We start from the raw sequence: 24,356 nt of genomic DNA on the forward strand, positions 1-24,356 counted from the left end.
CCTCTGGGTGACTGTCTTTGAGGAGTGTGGTGTGTTCTCCCTGTGTCTGCGTGGGTTTCCTCCGGGTGACTGTCTTTGAGGAGTGTGGTGTGTTCTCCCTGTGTCTGCGTGGGTTTCCTCCGGGTGACTGTCTTTGAGGAGTGTGGTGTGTTCTCCCTGTGTCTGCGTGGGTTTCCTCCGGGTGACTGTCTTTGAGGAGTGTGGTGTGTTCTCCCTGTGTCTGCGTGGGTTTCCTCTGGGTGACTGTCTTTGAGGAGTGTGGTGTGTTCTCCCTGTGTCTGTGTGGGTTTCCTCCGGGTGACTGTCTTTGAGGAGTGTGGTGTGTTCTCCCTGTGTCTGCGTGGGTTTCCTCCGGGTGACTGTCTTTGAGGAGTGTGGTGTGTTCTCCCTGTGAGCAGAAATGAAAAACTAGAAAACTGGAAAAACAAAACAATGGGGAGGTCACATTTAATTGTGCCTCTCCTTGCGTAGAGTACAGACACGTTTGAGCAGGGCTCTGGCCAGAGGCTCTCTCAGTGGATATCGCCAACATGCGGCTGAAGCAGAGCAGACTGTGTGAGATGTGTCATGTGTCAGATTCAGAACTGGACCCAGGCTCAGTGAGAGAAACTTGGAAATCATAAATGAACACACAGTGGGAGATTTATAACAGGATTAAGCTCAACACAAGTCTAAGTGCACAGAGCACCACATCAGCACTTTCCCATTTCCCAGAAAGGTCCACTGTTTTTTATGCGCCTCGGAACGGGATAATCGGATTATAGCTGCTTTAGCACTATTGTCTCATGGAGATCTTGGGTCGAAAAGCAAGCTCTACACTCAGATCTGGTGGGTGTCAACACACACACACACACACTCACACACACTTCTTCTCCACAGTGGAGCACAGTTCTGTTTCTGAGTGAAACGTCTGTGACCTGCTTTGGTCCAAACCCCACGAGCCCCACAGCAGTGTTCTCCCCCTGTGTAAACAGCCCTGTTCAGAACGCCCGCTTTCAGCACCTGTTCCTTTAAATGATAATGAGCCGCTCGCTGTTCACCCCGACCCCGAGCGCACAGCAGTGAGGAGCGAGGAGCAGAAGCTCTGGTTTTTAGCTGTTTTCACTCTGTTCTCTTTCTTCTCCGTTTTTACTCAGTGCTCTTATTTCTCTCTCTCTCTCTCTCTCTCTCTCTCTCTCTCTCTCTGTGTGTGTGTGTGTGTGTGTGTGTGTGTGAGTGTGTGGGTGAGTGTGTGAAGCCCTGTGTTTGACTGGAGCTCTGTGTTCCTGTGGTAGAAATGAGAGACTAATGATTATCTCCTCAGATTCTGCTCATAAGCACACACACACACTCACACTCACACTCACACTCTGCTCCTCCACAGCACCTGACCATCAGAACATGCAGCTAAGCAGGTTTGGGCCTGATCAGGACCTGGATAAAAAAGATCTGTGTAAAGCTCTAGTGGCCGCTGGAGTTGGTGATGTTTGGGTCCAAATGGGGACACTGCAAAAAAAAAAGTAATTTTCAGTAGGTCCAGTAGGCCAACACTGTCCCGTGGGCGATGTCCTGTGGGCAGTGTTCTGTGGGAAGTGTCTTTTGCGGGGTGTCCTTTGGGAGGTGTTCTGTGGGCGGTGTCCTGTGGGTGGTGCCCTGTGGGCAGTGTCCTGTGGGAGGTGTCCTGTGGGAGGTGTCCTGTGGGCTGTGTCCTGTAAGCGGTGTCCTGTGGGCTGTGTCCTGTGGGCGGTGTCCTGTGGGCTGTGTCCTGTGGGAGGTGTCCTGTGGGAGGTGTCCTGTAAGTGGTGTCCTGTGGGATGTGTACTGTGGGCAGTGTCCTGTGGGCGGTGTCCTGTGGGCTGTGTCCTGTGGGCGGTGTCCTGTAGGCTGTGTCCTGTGGGAGGTGTCCTGTGGGAGGTGTCCTGTAAGTGGTGTCCTGTGGGAGGTGTCCTGTTGGCAGTGTCCTGTGGGAGGTGTCTTATGGGCTGTGTCCTGTGGGCTGTGTCGTGTGGGCGTTGTCCTGTGGGAGGTGTCCTGTGGGAGGTGTCCTGTGGGCGGTGTCCTGTGGACAATCTGCAGCAACAAATGAGCTACTGTCTCTGACTCTACATCTACAAGGTGGACCAACGAGGGAGGAGTGTCTCACAGAGTGGACAGAGAGTGGACACAGGGTTTAAAAACTCCAGCAGCACTGCTGTGTCTGATCCACTCTACACCAGCACAACACACACTAACACACCACCACCACGTCAGTGTCACTGCAGCACTGAGAATGATCCACCACCACATCACACCTGCTCTGTGGGGGTCCTGAGCGCTGGGGAACAGGGGGGAAAGGGGGGGGGGGGTAATAAAGTATGCGGAGCCACAGGTGGACTGCAGTGTGAAGCTGTAGAAGAGGGTGTATATATATATCAGTGTGTAACAGTGTGGATAATGCGTGATGTGTCTGTACACAAAGCTGAAGGAACCCTCTGTGAATCTCACAAACACAGACAGACAAAGGCCATCCCCACCCCCCTCCCCCCGACCCCAACCCCCCTCCTGTTTAAATCATTAGAGTCAGAAGCCCGCTCTGAAGCCCCTCTCTGTTCTCCGCACTCTGTCTCCACCACAAAGTAAAGCTGAATGTTATTCTGACCTCGCCATGCAAGAAATCAGCCTTTCTCCATCTCCATGGTGCTCTGTGCTACACAAAACACAACAAACACAGCCTCTCCTCCAATCACAGACAACTAGGACTTCCTTTAGGTTTAACCCTGGACTGGACGGACCGTCTGGGTGTTACCTTTAGGCCGGAGCAGCACACGGACCCCCTGGCTTTGTTGGGCCCATTCTCCGGAGACCAGCTCTCTTTACTTGGCAGGTCCATCCTCCTCAGAAAGGTTTCCTTCTCCTTGGCGGACGTTTCCCGAATGCAGTTCCTCGCCATTGACGCACGAAAACCTGCACAGAGACGAGAAGTGAGTGTGTTCCTGAAGTACAGCGTCAGGGCGAATGGAGCTCCGCAAACCACACACACCTTAATGCGTGACTTTTCTCAGGACACCAGTAAACAGTGGGTGCCCCAATAGGTTTCTGTTGCGTAGAACTCTAATTAAAAACTACAATTAACTTTTATTGTACAGAAACTGTGTCGCATTAAATCACAATCATCATTTAATTCAACATAAAGATAAGCTACAAGCGCAGCTCTGTTCCCGACTCTGACTCTGCCTCCATCTGTAACTGGTCTAAACCCACACTCACACGGACCTTTGGACACAGTATTGTCCCCAAGAACAGAACAAACCCATCACAGTCTTCTGCAGCTTTTTCCTGATGGAGCTCAGAACCAACGCAGCGCCCAATAAACTCCTCACCCTCCACACAGCTTCAGTCTTAGGTTCTTTTCTGTTGAAGACAATGAGACTGTGATTTTAATGCGACACACATTTACTGTAAAAAGAATTGAAGAGAATGTTTTAATTTACTACAGTTATGTGTTAAGTGTTAAAAACACTTTAAAACTTATTAATACACTTTTATTACGTCTTTGGTGATCAATAAATAATACACTCCCATGCGTCTTACCTCTGTCTGAGTTTAAAATGTCAGTGAGGTAGTGTTTATAATCACGGTTTTTAATGAACCCACAGTGTGCTGTACCTCTCCCTGAACAATGTGGCCCTTGTTGTGATGAAAGGGCAGTAAGAATGTGCTGGGCACAAGGATAAGCCCTGTTTTAAAAAAGGAAAAACAGGAACAGATCAGTCTGATCACTGAGTACTGACCACTAACCGCTGAGTACTGACCACTGACCACTGAGTACTGACCACTAACCGCTGAGTACTGACCACTGACCACTGAGTACTGACCCATAACCCCTGAGTACTGACCACTGAGTACTGACCACTAACCGCTGAGTACTGACCACTGAGTACTGAGCCATAACCCCTGAGTACTGACCACTGAGTACTGACCACTAACCGCTGAGTACTGACCACTGACCACTGAGTACTGACCCATAACCCCTGAGTACTGACCACTGAGTACTGACCACTGAGTACTGACCACTGATCACTGAGTACTGACCACTGACCGCTGAGTACTGACCACTGAGTACTGACCACTGATCACTGACCACTGAGTACTGACCACTGACCGATAACCCCTCAGTACTGACTGCTGAGTACTGACCACTGACCACTGAGTACTGACCGCTGAGTACAGACCACTGAGTACTGACCACTGAGTACAGACCGCTGAGTACAGACCACTGAGTACAGACCACTGAGTACTGACTACTGACCACTGAGTACTGACTACTGACCGCTGAGTACTGACCACTGAGTGCTGACTGCTGAGTACTGACCACTGAATAATGACCACTGAGTACTGACCACTGAGTACAGACCGCTGAGTACAGACCACTGAGTACAGACCACTGAGTACTGACTACTGACCACTGAGTACTGACTACTGACCGCTGAGTACTGACCACTGAGTGCTGACTGCTGAGTACTGACCACTGAATAATGACCACTGAGTACTGACCACTGAATGCTGACTGATAACCTCTGAGTACTGACTGCTGAGTACTGATTAATAACCCCTGAGTTCTGACCACTGAGTACTGACCGCTGAGCACTGACCACTGAACGGTCACCACTGAGTACTGACTGGTGGACACTGGAAGGGTGAACACACGCTGCTCCAAAAGTACATTGACAGAACGTATTTATCAAGCACTGATGTGTGAATGAACGTGTGGATGAATGTGTGGATAAACAGCTAAATGAATGAGAGGATGAACGGCTGAATGAATGTGTGGATGAACGGCTGAATGAATGTGTGGATGAACAGCTGAATGAACGTGTGGATGAACGGCTGAGTGAACGTGTGGATGAACGTGTGGATGAACAGCTGAATGAACGTGTGGATGAACGGCTGAGTGAACGTGTGGATGAACGTGTGGATGAACAGCTGAATGAACGTGTGGATGAATGTGTGGATAAACAGCTAAATGAATGAGAGGATGAACGGCTGAATGAACGTGTGGATGAACAGCTGAATGAACGTGTGGATGAACGTGTGGATGAATGGCTGAGTGAACGTGTGGATGAACAGCTGAATGAACGTGTGGATGAATGTGTGGATAAACAGCTAAATGAATGAGAGGATGAACGGCTGAATGAACGTGTGGATGAACAGCTGAATGAACGTGTGGATGAACGTGTGGATGAATGGCTGAGTGAACGTGTGGATGAACAGTTGAATGAATGTGTGGATGAACGGCTGAGTGAACGTGTGGATGAACGTGTGGATGAATGTGTGGATAAACAGCTAAATGAATGAGAGGATGAACGGCTGAATGAACGTGTGGATGAACGGCTGAGTGAACGTGTGGATGAATGTGTGGATGAATGGCTGAGTGAACGTGTGGATGAACAGCTGAATGAACGTGTGGATGAACAGCTGAATGAACATGTGGATGAATGGCTGAGTGAACGTGTGGATGAATGTGTGGATAAACAGCTAAATGAATGAGAGGATGAACAGCTGAATGAATGTGTGGATGAATGGCTGAATGAACGTGTGGATGAACAGCTGAATGAACGTGTGGATGAACAGCTGAATGAACGTGTGGATGAACGGCTGAGTGAAAGTGTGGATGAACGTGTGGATGAATGGCTGAGTGAACGTGTGGATGAATGTGTGGATAAACAGCTAAATGAATGAGAGGATGAACAGCTGAATGAACGTGTGGATGAACAGCTGAATGAACGTGTGGATGAACGGCTGAGTGAAAGTGTGGATGAACGTGTGGATGAATGGCTGAGTGAACGTGTGGATGAACGTGTGGATGAATGGCTGAGTGAACGTGTGGATGAACGGCTGAGGGCTGTGTTGTGAAAAGTAAGTGGCTCGAGGTGAGCGGCGCGCTCCACATAATCAACCCATGTTTATTAAAGCCACAGTGCGTCTCTGCTCTAAATCAACCACGGGTCGGGTCGCCACATTTGCACGCAGTTGTACTAGGCTCCGTGACAGTGTTACAAAGACGTCAAGAGCCGCGCGTTTAAAGCCTGTACGGGGCTGTAGTGACTCAGACGAGGCTTAAATGAAGCGGCGGAGGAAGATGTTTGTGCGTAAACGCGGTGGTGGATGTGCTGCTGCGCACTGTTTTCAAAACACACACACACACAGCAGCCCAGACGCAGACCTACTTTTAACGAGGCCCCCCGAGCCACGCGAGATATTCAGCTGCGTGTCGTCCTCTCCCTCGCCCACTGACCAACAGCAGATAAAACCTGCCCCTCCGGTACTCACCAGGGTCTTGGCTTGACTTGGGGGTGGGGGGGCGCAGGGAGGTGGAGCTGGTCTCTGCTCGGGGTACGTTCCTCTCCAATGTTTTGGGTTTTCACGTTTCCACAGAGAATGGGAGAAAGACAGCACGAGCACGAGTGTATTCCCACACGATGAGAAACTTATCCACAGCCCGACTGTATTCGCCTGGGCTCGGGGAACTGCGTCCTCCGCGGCGCTGGGAGTGCGGGGGTCCGGGGTCTCGGAGGTCCCCGGTCACTCGGCGGTGTTGTTGCAGGTGTTCAACCTCTGATTCTCGTCTTTTCCCCTGCGCCGCTGCCGCTGGAGGTGGAGGCGGAGGAGGCGGTGGAGGATGAAGTGGCTTAAACACGTGATAACTCCGAGAAAGCGCAGGGTGTGTGTGTGTGATTGTGTGTGTGTGTGTGTGTGGTGTTTAGATCCTGTGGGAACGTGATGTGCTCCGGCGCGAGGCGGGTGGGGAGAACACGGTGAACACAGGAACGGTGTCCGTCCAGCGCTGTTCTATATTTGCGGCGTCCTGCTCCGGCGTCCCGGCGGATCCATCCCTCAAGCTCCGCGCAAGGGGCTCGGTCCAGACTGCTCCTGCTGCCCGCGCGCGCTCAGAGGGGCGTGTCACGATGACCACATCACAGCTCAACCTGACGTCAGCGGATCTGGTCCGTTCCCTAAGCGATGTGACGTCACACGATCCTTTAAACACCGACAAAACACTCACCTGGGGCTCACCTGAGGTCCGCTCTGACTCCACCAACCAGCCATAACATTAAAACCTCCTCCTTGCTTCTGTAGTTCTATAGTGACACACTGTGGTCCTGTATCTGTTGCTCTGCATGCTTTGTTAGCCCCTAACTCTGCTCAGGACCCCCACAGAGCAGGTGTGATGTGGTGATGGATCATTCTCAGCGCTGCAGTGACACTGACGTGGTGGTGGTGTGTTAGTGTGTGTTGTGCTGGTGTAGAGTGGATCAGACACAGCAGTGCTGCTGGAGTTTTTAAATAAATGAATAGTTTAAATAAATGAAATGAATGGAAACAGAAGGTTCTAAAAGGCTTCTTACTCACACACACCGCTCCACCTTAAAATATACAGTCACTTCTTACTCACACACACCGCTCCACCTTAAAAGATACAGTCGCTTCTTACTCACACACACAGCTCCACCTTAAAAGATACAGTCGCTTCTTACTCATACACACCGCTCCACCTTAAAAATTACAGACGCTCCTAAATGGACATAAAGGCACTGTAGACGAATCTGACAGCACCCCCTCCTGCATTTAAGTGTTCAGAGTTCTATGTAGAACTATTGTCTTTGTTAAAGAGTTGTCTGTATTAGGAGTGGCGGTGCTATCAGACGATAAATGTGTAATGTGTCAAGTCAGAAATGTAAACATGCTTTTATTGCTGTACACTAACGATGAAATTGTGCCTCTACATTTAACCCGACAGTGGCAGTGAACACACACACACACACACACTTGTGTTTCATCTTCCCCAAATGTACCAGGTGTAAGATATAAAATACTCCTCTTGGCGTATGAATCTCTAAATAGTTGAGTCCCACAGTATCTTACTGAACTCGCACCCTGTCACTGTACACTTCAGTCACAGGACATTGGGTTTGAGTGAGTGATTGACATGTTCTTGCAGACGGTCAGTTTCTTTCATGTAATCGGTGACATCAGTGTGTGCCACAAGATTAAAAACACTGCCAGGTGAAGTAAGTAACACTGATGATCTGGTTACAGCGCCCCCTGTTGAGGGAGTGTGTTCTGTTACTAATTCTGTAAAGCTGCTTTGCGACTGTTGTAAAAAGTGCTATACATTTTGACTTTTTGAATTTAGACTCTGCCACAAAATTACGACTTACAACAAGTATCTCATTATTATGAAATTTGTCGTAAAATCGATGTAATGTCTCTGCGGTGACATCACCGTTCTCTCAGACACAAGCACCGCCGGCTGTGGACAGATTTCTCGAGCTGAACCATGCTGCTTTAGAGGGAGGTTAGGACCGCACTCCCAGTGAACCTAATGACACAGTGAAAATACAGGAATAAGTGGATTTAGAAATATGTAAATAAATAAAATGAATGAGTGCAGACTTATGTAAATACATGTAGAAACATTTTTTAATGTAGATATGTTGAGATACAGGAGCAAAATTCAAGATTTGTGCAGTAAACCTGTCAATCGAGAGGCTGAGCCAGAACATTGTGAACTTACAGTTTCAGGCAAATCCATCTCTTATGAGTCTCACATTAGAGTTTCTTCACTGTGAGAGAGCAGCCAGGCTTCAGCACATAAGAATGACCAGGATTCATCAGCTGAACACATGGGGAAGTATGCAGCTCTGTTCCTGAGACCAGTGGGTTCAGACAGACAGGGTTAATGACCTCAGACTTCTGCAGAACTGTGGGAGAGATGTATGATGCTTCAGCGACACAGTGCCTGTCCCTTCCTTCTAACCTTCACACAGCCACGAAACACTTTCGGAAACGACGCCGACTCTCAGAATCAGTGGGAGTTTACATAAACCTTCCGTAAACAACACACCCAGCGCTGATCCGAGGGTGGACTCACACTGGGACTGAATCAAACCCTCCCTCACTGCCACCCCCCGCTGGACTGCGCTCAACTGAGCACGTTTCTGTCATTAGACCGTGGAAGAAGCCGCTGTAGAAGAGCAGAGTGGAGTCAGGACTGTAGTTTGAGGTTCATCTGGAGTTGTTTGTTGACTCTGCCTTTCTCTCACTGTAGAGATTTGTCCTTTGTGTGGGGCAGGAAACTTCCCTTCGCTGCACATATAAAATGATTTTTTTCTAAAGGCAAATAGTCCGGAATTTGAAGAAATATCTGTGTAAACCCTCAGCAGTGGACTCTGTCTGAGACTGAGCAGAGCGGCCACTGTGTCGCTGTGTGTGTTTACAGTACGTACTGAGCACTGAGATCATGTTCACACCGCACGAAGCACTCAACACTCGTCAAAAAACTGGACTGAGGAGTCAAAGAGAAGCGCCCAGTGTGAGAACACCCTGAAATATCTCCTGCTCACTATTCCCTACATTACTCACTATTACTAGTGAACTGAATTCAGGAGGGTAGTGAACTATTTCAGACACAGACTCACGTGGGGCTTTAACCGGACAGTGCAGTGTATTAGGAGCATCCTCTATCTGCTGGTGTACCTTGATTGTACACTACACACACTCTCAGGAATCTGTCTCTGAGGTGGTGTCCTCAGTGGAACATATACAGTGTCTTTAATTAGGAACAGAACTGTACCTTACTCTGTATTAACTGTGGATGTTAAAGTCGTGTTGATGTCATTCGCTCCGTTTCATCTCCAGGACTTTTACTGTGTTCTGTTATTCTCCACAGTTGTAAAATGAAAGATTACAGAGATCCCCCTCTCCTTCTGAAGAAGAGAATGTAATGAACCTTTAGGAACACAACTGGACTTTAACACCACTGCTGTACCTTTAAAGATACATTAAGGTTGAATCCCATTTCTTATTTTCCCCTAAACTTTGTTTTGAAGTGTGCTCGCGCCCGGTGGAGTGTAGTGGTTACAAAACCCTTGAAGGGACAAGAATAATAAAATAAAAAAGAGCAGCGCTTCTCTGCAGCGATATTAACACATCTGGCCTTTAGTTAAATTTAAGATGTCTTTCAGGACAGTTCCACAATCAAACGTTATCACTCTTCTGTGACATGGAGCTGAAATCAGCTGCTTATTTGTTTTGTTTGAACCAGTTCCACCAGCAAGAATATAATTGCTTCACCATTTAAGATAGAACTGGAAAATATTAGTGCTGTTTTCTGCTTGTTCTGAAGGGCCATAATCCACTGAAACTACATTAAAGGAAGGGGTAGGGCCCAGTGGTGAAGTGGGACTCACACTTACACTGTTTGTGCCTTTAATAACATTAACGTACCTCAACAGGACCTTATTTCTGACAGTGTCCTCACTGCAGTGATTGTTTGATGGATAGGGGGCACTGAATAGTGTGAACTATGCTTTCACACACCACTACATAGTAGTGCGCTATATTGTGACCAGGGCTGAGTTTAAGACGGAGCAGAGCTCTCTTTTCCACTGGTCCAGACTCGGGAGCCCAGTTACATTTCTGTTTCCATCTTGTGCAGATAAAGAAGGGATTAGAAAAACTGCCATGTCCCTGATGGAGATCTGTAAACATGGAGCCAGTGAGAGAACGCCTACATCATTAAGCCCACCCACCAGGACGGCTCCTGGGCTCTCAGGGCTAACCGTGATGGAGGATCAGGGCTCAGCAGGTGGAAAGGCTGTGGTAACGAGGCTGTAGAGGGGTCCTCTTCTGGTCCAAGACACCATTACTGGGCATTTCTCTGTGAGCAAACAGGTGCATTTTAAACACACAACAAAAGAATGAGACCACAGTATTTAACACGTATTAAACTGTATTCACATTACAACATCCACAAATTTCAGCTTGTGACAAGTTCTAATAATATATATTTACTGTATAATACATTATACCAAGAGGCACTTCCAGCATTTCTGGCCATAGAGGAGCTACAGTTTAGTGTCTAAATTACAAAACAGTAAAAATAAATAAGGTTTATCCAAAAACATGTATCAGTTTTCCTTTTTCTGCCTTCTCCCTTTGTACCTGTACAGTTTATTGATTTTTGTACAAAATGGAACCATAACCAGCAATAAAATGAGTATCTCACGTAACGAATACTGGTGATTTACACATCCCCCCCCTCCCCCACCACCCGCTCCCATCCCCTCCCATCCCCTCCCACTACCCTCCCCTCCCCCCTCTATAGGTATTGCTACATGTATTAAGTGCAAGATACTAGTGAGAAGAAAAATAATTATTTAGTCAGTGAGGTGCCCACTAAGTGTAAAAAAAGTACAAGTCTCATTTCTCATTTTGAGAGAGGTGTAAAGCTTGATTGTTACATTTGGTGAAAGAAACGAGTGCCCAGCGACGACCGTTAGCAGATGCATATAGGTGAAGACAGACGGACCGTACGCTGACCTCGACCCGACCGGCCGGGAAAGGGATGCGAGGAGCACGTGGGTAGATACAACAGCTAAGGAAGAACTATGCCTTTCATACAGAGCATAACCACAACACTTCGGCATCTTTATTATGTCCTTAAAATCTTAAAACATGAAGGACGTTATTCTGAGTCCTGGTAATTGTTCAAGGTCTTATCTCACAACGTTGTGTTACGGCAAACACACGCTGGACCAGGTCTGATAATTGCTTTATATCCCTGAATATCACTTTGTCATGTAACGCCTTGCACAGGCACAGACACTACGTCGAACGGACGTGGCTGTTTACCCGAGGTCTCGCGTCTCCATGGTTCTGACGCTCAAGACAAAGCTGACTCTTGTGACTGAGATACGGTGAGATCTGGAGATCCAGATGGAGGAGTCTGGTGTATTTGCTCGGCTGATCCTGACGCCTGAGTGAGCGAGCTATTGCACATGGCTGGAGCACAGCGGCATGGAGATATTCCAGCAGTGCAGCAAGGCCCAGAGCCTCAGAAAACACCCGGCGATGACTCTGAGAGAAGAAACACACGTGGTGTGTGTGGTTCCGTTATCAGCAAAGCAAAACAGACAGGACCAGAAAGCAATGTGATGGATATAATGACAAAAAAGACGCAAGATAGACACCTGAACGTCCTGAACCGAAGGCCAAGCAGTGGGAGGAGGGACACCAGACAGACAGAGACAGACAGAGACACAGTGGAGGACAGTGAAATACAGCTGTGTTGCCAACATAAACATACAGTACTCTCTCTAACCCTGTGCACTCACACAAGGAAGCCATAGGATAAACATGTAGCTGCTAAACACTCTCTAATGCAAAGTCTCGGGCTGCGTCCCAATTGTGCACTTAATACTAATTCCAACGAGTGTTTGAGTGTGTAGTGTGTAGTATAATTACAACTGGATATTTAAGTGTACTAAAAATCCACAGTCCACTCTTAGACCCAGTGGATGTTTGAGGAGGGTGATGATGGACGCTGTCCCAGAATCCACTGGGGAACAGAAAGGGGGGAGATTCTCATGTCTGGAAAACTGTCCCTCTGTCCCAAACAGTGCCCTGCTCCCTACACAGTGCACTTCAGAAAGTAAACTAACACTACCACACAGTGCACTAAACGTTAGACAGAGGGATGTGAAGCTTATATTGAATATAAATGGTTTAATTATCTGACGTACAGTGCTCTATTTTAGTGCATGTTCTTTATGACATACACTGTGCACTACGCAGTGTGGAGGGAGATTTTTAAGTTTCAGCCTTTAAACAAAATGTCAGACAGAGTAGCGACAGCAGCTTGATGTGGTGTGTGTTGTCATAGCAACAGTTCACCACGTCCTGTTAGTAAGAAATGATGTAGTATTTTAGTATCTTGTGTACTAGCCTCTAAACTCGTCCTATTAATATTAGTACATAGTATACATTACATAGTGTGTTTAAATTAGATATCTCCTACTGAATCGAAGTACTATAATTTATTTGACTTATATGAACTCATCTTTTCTTTTCTTTATATATTGCCTTGGCTACAGTGTAAATGAGGGGCACATGAGGTGTACTCTGTGCTTAAAGAAAAGTGAATGAATTAGTGTGAAGTGCACAGCTGGAATGCAGCTCTAGACATAGTCTGGGAAGGAAGGGACTAAGCTGTGTGATGTCCACTCAGCTGATGTTTCTATTGATGGATTGAGGCATTTTGAAGGGGTTTAATGAACTGTGCAGATAAATACTGAATATAAAGCAAGGAGGGGTGGAGTGAGGAGATGGATGAGTGAAGAGAGATAATCAGGAACAGACCCTGACTCTAAGGAACCAGCTTTAAATCGAGTCTGCACTAGCCTGGAGAAACCTGTGGGGGGCGTCTCTCTATACACATTGTGCCCATTAACCCACAGCACCACTGAAAACCTTTAAAATACTTTCTGAAATGTGACTAACACTCATTCATTCATTCATTCATTCATTCACCTTCTGTAACTGTTTCACCCTGATCAGGGTCGCGGCGGGTCCTGAGGCTAATCTTGGGCAGACCCTCTAGTGGGAGCATGGGGGTATTGCAGGGGGGCTGCAGCAGATGAATATGTTCATGAAGGTAGCAATTTTCCACATCATGTTTTGTTCAATAAGGGGTTTGTGTGAATTAAAATGTTGAAAATGAACTCCAGTGGAGTCTGGAAGCAAAAGGCCAGAGTGGGGAGAGGGCAACAAAGATTTAGAATTTTTGCTCCTGGGCTCCCCCTACAGTTGCAGAATGTAATTTAAATTCACATTTCCTACCCTCCTCTAAAAGTTACATAGTGCAGTTTCTGCAGAGGTGAGCCCAGAAGAGCAACGACAGAGGCTCTATCTCCCCTTTTACAGCTGAGTGGAGCATCACATTGATTCTGAAGTTGTAATTTTGAAGTAAAAATATTACAGAGTGTTGCTTTAACACACACACACACACACACACACACGATTAAGTAGGCCATCATTAAGCTGGCTTGTCAGCTCTTAATTTCCTCAGTATCGAGGCCTTTAAAGCGAGAGTGGTGTCGTGGACGCTCAGACGTCACGCTGCTACACGCTTTGGAGTAAGAGATAAATCTTTTTTTGGCAAACTCACCCTCATCGCGAGGACAAAAATAAAACAACAGGCACCGTTAAGTGTGGCCTGCTTCAGAAGGTGATGGTGTTCATTAAGGAACACCGTCAGTCTACAGAACGTGTCAGTATTGCTTGAATAATTCATCGGAGCTCTTCTGGGAAGCTGATATTTGCGCGGTGGAGATTTCAGAGCAAACGGGAACGGTGGACTGAACTGACACCCAATTCCAAATTCCCACCTCCCAATCTCCTGTTTTTAATTGGCTTCCCTTCAAAGTGGTGCAGCAGCGGTTTATGGGAGAGGTTTTAATCCCGTGTTACCTCTCTCTGTGCCGCAGACAGAATCTGTTTCTCTCTGCACATCAAAGACGGCGCTGGAGCTTCGCCTCTCTAACCCTGTGTGTGGCTCTCTCGGTTTCCTGGGGGTGGGTGTCTCTGGGCTCCTCACATGGCTGTGTGCATGACTGCACTGCCCTTAGGACATGGGTGCTACGTGGATGGCTGCAGTATGAGTGGCCTGCATTGTTCTGAGAGAGCGCATCACTGCAGGGAGTGCAGAGCTCTGTAACAGCGACAGGGCCTTCAGGCGCAGTACTGGCATATTTGTGTTTTAGATTATCACAACTAGTGAGAGATGGTTACCTCTCTGTGGGAGAGAAGAACAACTGCACCCACTGCAAACCACTAATAATCTACTTTTAAATGTGCTACACTTTTCAAAGAAGCTGCACTGAATTCGCACCTCGGGCTTTGTTCAGACATTAGTCCGCGGCTACGCTGTCACAACATTGTTCGGTTCGTCCGCTGTTGAAGGATGTGTGTTAAAAAGGAGCTGGGAGGTGTAACCCTCGGTCTGGAGCTGCTGCGAATGTCATTGTGCGTGTTATAAACCCTGCTAGACATTTTCCCTGTAGAAAACAGTGAGGTCCTTGATGAAATCAGCTTCCCTTATAAAAACAGAAGGTTCCTTTCCACCCCAAATGTGCACTAGCAGAAAAACCGGATTAAAACCTTACACATTATTTACATTGTCATCGTCTCCTGAGGAACAGGACTCATGTCTTTACTCACACACCAGGTGAAATATGACCAGATCTGATCTGTATGTCCGGCTGTTCACACTCTTTTTAATGTGACCTACGTCTGACATCAGTCTGAACAGTTCCTTTAGGAGCCTGGCCCTAACCTTACCCTCCTGCTAAAGAACACCGCTCCAGGCGCCCTGACCACCAAGTGGATAGCACAGGGTTGTTCGCTGTGCAGCGGCTGCATCACAGAACGCCCTGCCTTCTTTCTCTGAAGACATTTTAATGTGAGAACGTAGAACAAAACGTGAACTGGTTCTGAAACTGATTCTCTGTGATCACAGCCCAAATGTTCGCATGAAATTGTACTTGAATCTAGGCTGGAACCAGGAGTCTCTTTAAATGAGATATTTAAGGTCTTTGTGATCGGAGGGATGTGGGAGCGAGGACAGGGTCCTGATCCAGAATAAAGCTGATGCAGTAGGTGAGTGTTTAAAGGTGGATGACGGATGGAGCGGGTCATGGTCATTGTTTCTGTGGCTGGTTCTGAACCGGTGGGTCCAGTGAACCATGCTGATTTAACTCCAGAAGCGGTGCAGCACACGTGGTGCGTCAGAACCTTTGCATAACATCGGATTCCACACATACGCTTCACAAGGTGACAGTGGTTTCTGTTTGCTCTGCATTTTCCAGTGATTACATCATCTACAAAGGTCTTTATGACTTGTGCTCTGCTTAAATAAACTGTAGACTAAATGTAAGCAGTTTTTAATGAACTGTTACCACTTTGAAAAAGATCAAACAGCATGCACCTGATTTTCTGCCACGACATGCCACTGTTGAACAGGTGAAATGTTGCTGCAGTTTAAAACGCAGCTGTTTGATGATATTTATCAGAACTCACTTCACTACTGTTTCTGCATAAAAACTGCTGGAGTGACACCCGCAGCACGAGTCAAAAATAGATCCAAAGCTTTTTTTTTTACCATTCTGGCTTGTGTTACCGTATGGCACTCAGCACCGTGTGGGGCACGTACAACAGCTCTGGTGTGAAATGGGATTTACAGGGTCCCAAAATGGAGCGTTAATCAAGAGTATCATTGTGAAGCGCTGCTATGAGGCTAAGACCAAATCCTGAGCTCTGGCCCTTCACTGGGCCGAGTTTAGTGAGGAACTGGACCTGAACTTTAACTGAATACCCCTCCACTGACCCTCAGACTGAAATTAAGTTGCTTTATACAGAGTGCTTCTGTTTCCGTGTGAAACAAGGAAAGAGTCGATGGAAAAGTCGAGCGAGTTCTGTTCAGACTGAGTCACACGGCTTTGTATCGAATCTGAATCTGAATCCAGTACCACATCTGAATGTGGTCCAGAAATGAACTTTCATGTCCCCTGCTGTGTGAATGGAGCCTTTAAGGGAATACAGTCCAAAATGAAAAGAGATCAAGAAACAGGAGCGACTTCAGGAGTAAAGCAGTGTAAACGCAGCAGGGGCACCTTCTCTGAACATTCACTGCTGTGGCATTGCAGCTGGTGAACGTGCCGAAAGGTGCCATTCACCTCCACCTCACTTCTTTCTCCCCTGACCAGCCTCCTCAGAACACACTGGGCAACAACCTCACGTACTTAGAATGGCCTAAAGTGCAGGTCAGTGAGACCCCTGTCATGGAGGTTAAGTGGCACTTCAGCACTAAGACGCAGTGTGGGCACCACCCAAAACCTGATCAAGGTAATATATAAAAAATGATATTATTAGCAGAGCATGAAATTACACCAATCAGCCTCAAGATTAAAAGCAGGGACAGACGAAGTTAATGACACTAATAATCAAGAGGGGTGGGGTTTATCAAACTGCAAATGAATGACGAGCGGTGACCGGAGATAGGGTCCTGGGCCCGAGTCTCAATGATGGAGGAGGGAGTGGAGGGGTTAGTGTGTGCCCTCAACAACAACACCCCCCAACCCAGAGCGCTGGCTGACCCGGTTTTATCAGAGCAGTGCTAGCTCTTTCAGCAGTGTGAGCTGTAGTAACTCTTCTGTGGGGTTATGCCACTTGAGCTCACTTCCGCTCCCTCGACTTTTCAGGAGCCTGACTTGACTTGTCCTTCCTCTGAACACTTTGGGTCGGTACTGAACACAGGGAACGTCCCATGGACCTGAGTTGGACCCCATGGACTGACCACAAAATTATAATCATCACAGCCCTCAGATCCTTACACTGACCACTTCTCCGGTCCAACCTCAACTACAGGAACCCACCCTTCACTCACTGCCTGATATACCCCCACACCCTCACCAGGGGGCGCTGTAACCAGATCATCAGTGTTACTCACTCCACTGGTCAGTGTTTTTAATTTGTGCCTGATCTCTGTTACCTAAACATTTCATGCTATAACTATAACCTCTGACCTTTAGTACCACCCCTTTGTGTTTTGAACCTGGAGACGTAAAGCCCACCCCAAGCCCCTCGGATCTCTCCCACCCTGTTTCCTTTAGGCACGTGTTCCCTAAAGCATCTACAGTGTTGTGTCTAAGTGATGTGCTGGCAACCATTAATCAGGAGTCTTGTTTGGAAATAAAAGCATTCAGTCAATTCTCTCAAATCCAACAGAACGGACACCTCTGTTGGTCACTCCGGATCTCCCTCTTGGCACTGCTCATCCGAAGCCGTGCCCCAATCCCGCATTTCCTCTTTTTCTACAGTTTCTGTGTCTTCATCTACAGTCTCCTGATCTCTCTGGACCAGTGTGTCTCGCTCTAAGGTCTCTTCCTCATACATTTCACTCTGTCCTTCTTTTTCTGATGGCCCCGCCTTCTCCTCTCCCTCGTCAGTCTCCTCCTCCTTGTCCTCCACTCGTTCCTCTTTGCTTCCCGTCTCCTCCTCCTCTTCACTGATGGCCAGGATCGGCTCAGAGACGTTGTTGAGGCACGCGGACTCGTTCTCCTCTGGTTGACTTTGGGCCTCTTCGGCGATGACCTTCTTCCACATTTCATGGTTCTCCAAAAGGTGCTGCATGATCTGACAGAAGACCTTCCGTCGTGTTTTTGGAACCAGTTGCTCTGAAATCAGTGACAAATCATTAATTCCAAATGTTAGTTCAGTAATTTGAGTTATTTCTTAACAAATATATTTATTTTAAATGCATGTTTTTTTGCCAGATTTTCTTCTAAAATTATTAGCTGTATCTAACCCCACACTCTCAGTGAGTCTCCCCTGATCACACACTACTCTGCAAGGTGGAGGGGGGCAAATGCAAACTTGTTCAGATCTTTCAGATCATCTGACAGTTGCCCATGCAAACTACCTCCATGGGCTGTGATGGGGCAGAGAAGGTCATCCTACTCACCCAGAGAGCAAACCCAATTCTGCTCTCCAACAGAACTTTCCACTGCATGGTCCCTACTCTACTCTATTTGACTCTACTCTGTCTTTCCTCCTCCTCCAGCAGGTGAATCAGGTCCTGGTTCTGGAAGCGGGTTCTTGTTTAGTGGCTGTTCTCTCGTGGTTCAGAGCGAGTCGAGTAGGGACTAAACCGTGGGGTGTAAACCTTGCAGAGCGCTGATCGTCCAGAGAGAGTCGTCACTCTACGCCACGCAACGCAGATGACCAGCACCAACTCTCCATCTGTAAAATCTCCAGCTGCAGCAGAGATCACGTTTGTTTTTATCCGACTCACGACGGCAGCTCGTAAAATGACGCCGTGGTCTTTTGAAGAGGTTCAAACGCTCCTTGGATCGGTGGCCGACGAAAGAATCCAGCGAGAGCTGGACGCTGCAACAAGGAAGGAACAAACTCTACTGATCTGTCTGAACTGATGACGGAGCTGTGTTCAGTCCCAAACAACAACAACAGGCCGATACACCATGAGTAAACACCGCTTAACGTTACCACCGCCGTTGTTGTGGTTTCCAAAGACCACTGCTCCCCTTAGAGATGGGGTTAGAGACGACACCAGATACATTGGGAATCAAACCCCAGCAGTGTTACCCAATAAACTACATGCAACAAACTTTATTCCTAACATCCTTATACACAAACAGAATGAGACAGATGTGAACGTACGAGACTGCTCGGAACTGGTGGAGGCATCTTCCTCCGTTGTATCTTCATCTTCGTCCTCAGTTTCATCATCACCAGGTACTTCCTCTGCCTCGTCTCGCAGAGGTTCCACCCATCGGCCTGGCATGAGCGCCGCAGTGTCGTAAGAGCTGCAAAGCGGCCCCACAATGTGTGTGATGAAGGATTCCTGCAGCTTGGCAAGCTGCGGTGCAGAGCGGTCCATGAAGGGACTGATGGGTAATCCCAGACTGGCCTCCTCATCTCCCTGATTAAAGAAATGAGAGATCAGAGGTACACAAAGTAAGGTCATGACAACACATCTCTCCTTTGAACCTTGCAATATATAAACAGAAATATCATTTTAAAAACATTTGTATCCCATTTATGACATCAGGTCACACAGAGGACACTGAGGGTCTATACAGGTCACACAGAGAACCCTGAGGGTCTATACAGGTCACATAGAGGACACTGAGGGTCTATACAGGTCACACAGAGAACCCTGAGGGTCTATACAGGTCACACAGAGAACCCTGAGGGTCTATACAGGTCACATAGAGGACACTGAGGGTCTATACAGGTCACACAGAGAACCCTGAGGGTCTATACAGGTCACACAGAGAACCCTGAGGGTCTATACAGGTCACACAGAGGACACAGAGTGAAACGCCTACCCAAAATCACTGGGTGCAAGGCAGGAACACACCCTGGAGGGGGCGCCAGTCCTTCATAGGGTGACACTCACACGTTCACTCACACACTCACAACTACGGACACTTTTGAGTCTCCAATCCACCTACCAACGTGTGTTGGCATGGGAAGAAACCTGAGCACCCGGAGAAAACCCACACACACACAGGGAGAACACACCACACTCCTCACAGACAGTCACCCGGAGGAAACCAAACGCAGACACAGGGAGAACACACCACACTCCTCACAGACAGTCACCCGGAGGAAACCCACGCAGACACAGGGAGAACACACCACACTCCTCACAGACAGTCACCCGGAGGAAACCCACGCAGACACAGGGAGAACACACCACACTCCTCACAGACAGTCACCCGGAGGAAACCCACGCAGACACAGGGAGAACACACCACACTCCTCACAGACAGTCACCCGGAGGAAACCCACGCAGACACAGGGAGAACACACCACACTCCTCACAGACAGTCACCCGGAGGACTGGGTCCTCCAGGACCCTGGAGCTGTGACAGAGACACTACCTGCTGCTCCACTGTGCCACCTGTTATTCTCTTTTTTAAAATTGTATTATTATTATTATTATTAAAAGTAGTAGTAATATCATTTAATGTTTTAATGTTTAAAGAGTTAATCACAAATAACTACGCAAAGTAATGTGATTAATGATGATTAATTTCTTCCACACCAAATATATCTGAACATACTTTGTAACATTTAAAGATGTCGTACACTCGGTTTAAAGTTTACTGTCGTTGTGTTTATCTATACTTTCGTGTTCTGGAGAGATATCAGCGATAACTCACAGCCTCCTCAGATCATCCACAGAGAAACGGACTCTTTCCAGTTCAGCAGAGTAATGTATATCACAGCAGCAGTGCAGCTCTGAAACTGGGTCAACCTTCCCACGGAGGAAAAAACGCTCCTGACATCAGGAATCAGAACTGCTTTATGATTAATAAATCACCAGCAGCATTCCTCACTGCCATCCTGGTTATACACACCCTCACTGTCCCTCGTCTCAGCTCCATGGTCCACTCCGGTCACGCTGTAGTTTCACATGTACACTCTGTATTCCATCTGTTACTCTGCATACTTTATTAACCCTCTCTCCCCCTGTTCCTCAGCGCTCAGGACCCCCACAGAGCAGGTGTGATGTGGTGGTGGATCATTCTCAGTGCTGCAGTGACACTGACGTGGTGGTGGTGTGTTAGTGTGTGTTGTGCTGGTGTAGAGTGGATCAGACACAGCAGTGCTGCTGGAGTTTTTAAACCCTGTGTCCACTCTCTGTCCACTCTGTGAGACACTCCTCCCTCGTTGGTCCACCTTGTAGATGTAGAGTCAGAGACAGTAGCTCATCTGTCGCTGCACAGTGTGTGTCGCTCGTCCTCTAGTCCTTCATCAGTGACACAGGACGCTGGTTAAAGTTATGGTTAATGTTCGTACGCAGCGTTCAGATGTTGCAATTTTCACAGAGAGACTTTACAGAAACGGAAAAGCTGATTTCTTTGAGGTCCTTTAAAGATGTTTTTCAAAGAGTTGGAGAAGGTTTAGATAACCGTCAGGGCTTTAAAGGATTGACTATGCTGCTCTCTCCATGTGTGTGTGTGTGAGAGAGAGAAGGGGTATACATATATATATATATTCATGCTTGATGTCATTAGGATGTAAACACTGAGAGCCTAAGCACAGCTGCCAAATCTGTTACCATAGCAACTAGTGGCAACATCACTCAGAACATCACAGCTCTTCTCTGCTCTGCTCTGCTCTGCTCTGCTCTGTCGGGTGCTGGAGGAATGAATCACAAGAAAGAAATAAAGACTGAGAGAGAGAGAAGGAGGGAGCGATGGATAGAGGGAAGGAGAGAGTGACACAGAGAGACAGAGAGATGTAGAGAGAGAAAGAGAGAGAGAGAGAGAAAGAGAGACAGAGAGAGGGACAGAGAGAGAGAGAGAGAGAGAGAGAGAGAGAGAGAGAGAGAGAGAGAGAGAGATGTTCATATTGCAACTTGTATGGTGTTGTGAATGGGTGAGAAAATGGTGGGGAGTGTCATGTGTTTTCAGTGAAGAGTCCTGACAGAACTGGGTCATCCTCCCCTCGCCGTTCTCAGACAGACACAGCGCCTTTCTCTCTCTCTCTCTCTCTCTCTCTCGCTCTCTCTCTCTCTCTCTCTCTCTCTCTCTCTCTCTCACACACACACACACACACATCCTGTTTCCTTTCACAGGGACATTAAACAAATACAACACAGAGACGCCTTAATCACACGCCCGACGCGTCAGAAACTACAGAATCACACTTGTGAAAAAAAACAATCAAAGAGAATTAATAAACATCAAACAAAAATAAGAATTTGAGAGAAAATAAACCTCAATGAAGCAAAAAGAAAAATAATGTGTGTGTTTGAATCTGTGTGTTTGAATGTGTGTGAGTGAATGTGTGTGAGTGAACGAGTGTGTGTTTGAATGTGTGTGAATGAACGAGTGTGTGAGTGAATCAATGTGTTTGAATGTGTGTGTTTGAATGTTTGTGAGTGAATGTGTGAGTGAATCAATGTGTGTGAGTGAATGTGTGTGTGTTTGAATGTGTGTGAGTGAACGAGTGTGTGAGTGAATGTGTGTGTTTAAATATGTGTGAGTGAAGGTGTGTGAGTTTGAATGTGTGTGAGTGAACGAGTGTGTGTTTGAATGTGTGTGAGTGAATTAATGTGTGTTTGAATGTGTGTGAGTGAATGTGTGAGTGAATCAATGTGTGTGAGTGAATGTGTGTGTGTTTGAATGTGTGAGTGAACGAGTGTGTGAGTGAGTCAATGTGTGTGAGTGAATGTGTGTGTGTTTGAATGTGTGTGAGTGAACAAGTGTGTTTGAATGTGAGTGAGTGAACGAGTGAATGTGTTTGTGTGTGTGTGTGTGTGTGTGTGTATGAGTGTGGGGTTTCTAGAAAGGCACTATATAAGCGTAAATGAAAAAGAAAAAAAGAGAGAGATAGTGATAAACACTATTACACATCTGTTTACAAGTTGTAAGTTTTATGTTTGTTTTAACTCTCTCAAATTCTTATATTTGTTTTATGTTTTATTAGATATTTTTGTCCGAAATCAGACTCTGTCTGAAACACACCGTACCTCTGACCCGTGTCTATGATTTACTCTTATCTCCCTGTTCTGACCACTGCTCTCAGCTTTCAGCCACAAAGCCCCTCTCCGCCGAGCTGCTGATGAGAGGACGGCTGGTTGCCAGGTAACAGCATTGTGTCCTTGTTTCCTTTCAGCCAATCAGGGCCAACTTTACTCTGGACTACTGTATGTATTATCCCACCAACCACACAGAGCGTTACTCTGAACCTGAGTGAGCGTTTCAGTCGCTGCTGAGGAAAACAACATACATTTACACACACAGGCCAGCCATTACATTACAACCACCTGCTTGATCAGGTTTAGTGGGGATTCTTCAGTTAAATCACTACGATTTCCTGTTTGTTTTTAAACATCAATATGATGCTACTTTGTCTCTGTTTCTAATTCTTTTTTTCTCTGCTCAAATAAAATTAAATAGAAATTCATTAATAAAAATTTTAAAATCACAAATGTGGTGGAGCAGGTTTCCTCCGAGTGACTGTCTGTGAGGAGTGTGGTGTGTTCTCCCTGTGTCTGTGTGGGTTTCCTCCGGGTGACTGTCTGTGAGGAGTGTGGTGTGTTCTCCCTGTGTCTGTGTGGGTTTCCTCCGGGTGACTGTCTGTGAGGAGTGTGGTGTGTTCTCCCTGTGTCTGTGTGGGTTTCCTCCAAGTGACTGTCTGTGAGGAGCGTGGTGTGTTCTCCCTGTGTCTGTGTGAGTTTCCTCCAGGTGACTGTCTGTGAGGAGTGTGGTGTGTTCTCCCTGTGTCTGTGTGGGTTTCCTCCGGGTGACTGTCTGTGAGGAGTGTGGTGTGTTCTCCCTGTGTCTGTGTGGGTTTCCTCCGGGTGACTGTCTGTGAGGCGTGTGGTGTGTTCTCCCTGTGTCTGTGTGGGTTTCCTCCGGGTGACTGTCTGTGAGGAGTGTGGTGTGTTCTCCCTGTGTCTGTGTGGGTTTCCTCCAAGTGACTGTCTGTGAGGAGCGTGGTGTGTTCTCCCTGTGTCTGTGTGAGTTTCCTCCAGGTGACTGTCTGTGAGGAGCGTGGTGTGTTCTCCCTGTGTCTGTGTGGTTTCCTCCAGGTGACTGTCTGTGAGGAGTGTGGTGTGTTCTCCCTGTGTCTGTGTGGGTTTCCTCCGGGTGACTGTCTGTGAGGAGTGTGGTGTGTTCTCTCTGTGTCTGTGTGGGTTTCCTCCGGGTGACTGTCTGTGAGGAGTGTGGTGTGTTCTCCCTGTGTCTGTGTGGGTTTCCTCCGGGTGACTGTCTGTGAGGAGTGTGGTGGGTTCTCCCTGTGTCTGTGTGGGTTTCCTCCGGGTGACTGTCTGTGAGGAGTGTGGTGTGTTCTCTCTGTGTCTGTGTGGGTTTCCTCCGGGTGACTGTCTGTGAGGAGTGTGGTGTGTTCTCTCTGTGTCTGCGTGGGTTTCCTCCGGGTGACTGTCTGTGAGGAGTGTGGTGGGTTCTCCCTGTGTCTGCGTGGGTTTCCTCCGGGTGACTGTCTGTGAGGAGTGT

The 24,356-nt window shown here is 47.4% G+C and overlaps 2 protein-coding genes across 3 annotated transcripts in view; both read right to left on the bottom strand.

The window, feature by feature from the left end:
* Window positions 1–7,204, bottom strand: part of slco1c1 (solute carrier organic anion transporter family, member 1C1) — a 41,237-nt gene extending 34,033 nt beyond the window's left edge. For both annotated transcript variants that reach the window (XM_066667580.1, XM_066667578.1), the window contains exons 1-2: window positions 6,289–7,204; window positions 2,765–2,922 (exon numbers count right to left, since the gene is read on the bottom strand). In XM_066667580.1, coding sequence (XP_066523677.1) covers window positions 2,765–2,908 — 144 coding nt within the window. In that variant the 5' untranslated portion in view covers window positions 2,909–2,922; window positions 6,289–7,204. The remainder of the gene's footprint in view (window positions 1–2,764; window positions 2,923–6,288) is intronic.
* A 3,925-nt stretch (window positions 7,205–11,129) lies between these two features.
* Window positions 11,130–24,356, bottom strand: part of pde3a (phosphodiesterase 3A, cGMP-inhibited) — an 89,104-nt gene continuing 75,877 nt past the window's right edge. The window contains exons 14-15 of the mRNA XM_066668911.1: window positions 19,036–19,297; window positions 11,130–18,032 (exon numbers count right to left, since the gene is read on the bottom strand). Of these exons, the coding sequence (XP_066525008.1) occupies window positions 17,602–18,032; window positions 19,036–19,297 (693 nt within the window). The 3' untranslated portion in view covers window positions 11,130–17,601. The remainder of the gene's footprint in view (window positions 18,033–19,035; window positions 19,298–24,356) is intronic.

Source organism: Hoplias malabaricus, chromosome 4, assembly GCF_029633855.1.
Source record: "Hoplias malabaricus isolate fHopMal1 chromosome 4, fHopMal1.hap1, whole genome shotgun sequence".
NCBI classification, from domain to species: domain Eukaryota; kingdom Metazoa; phylum Chordata; class Actinopteri; order Characiformes; family Erythrinidae; genus Hoplias; species Hoplias malabaricus.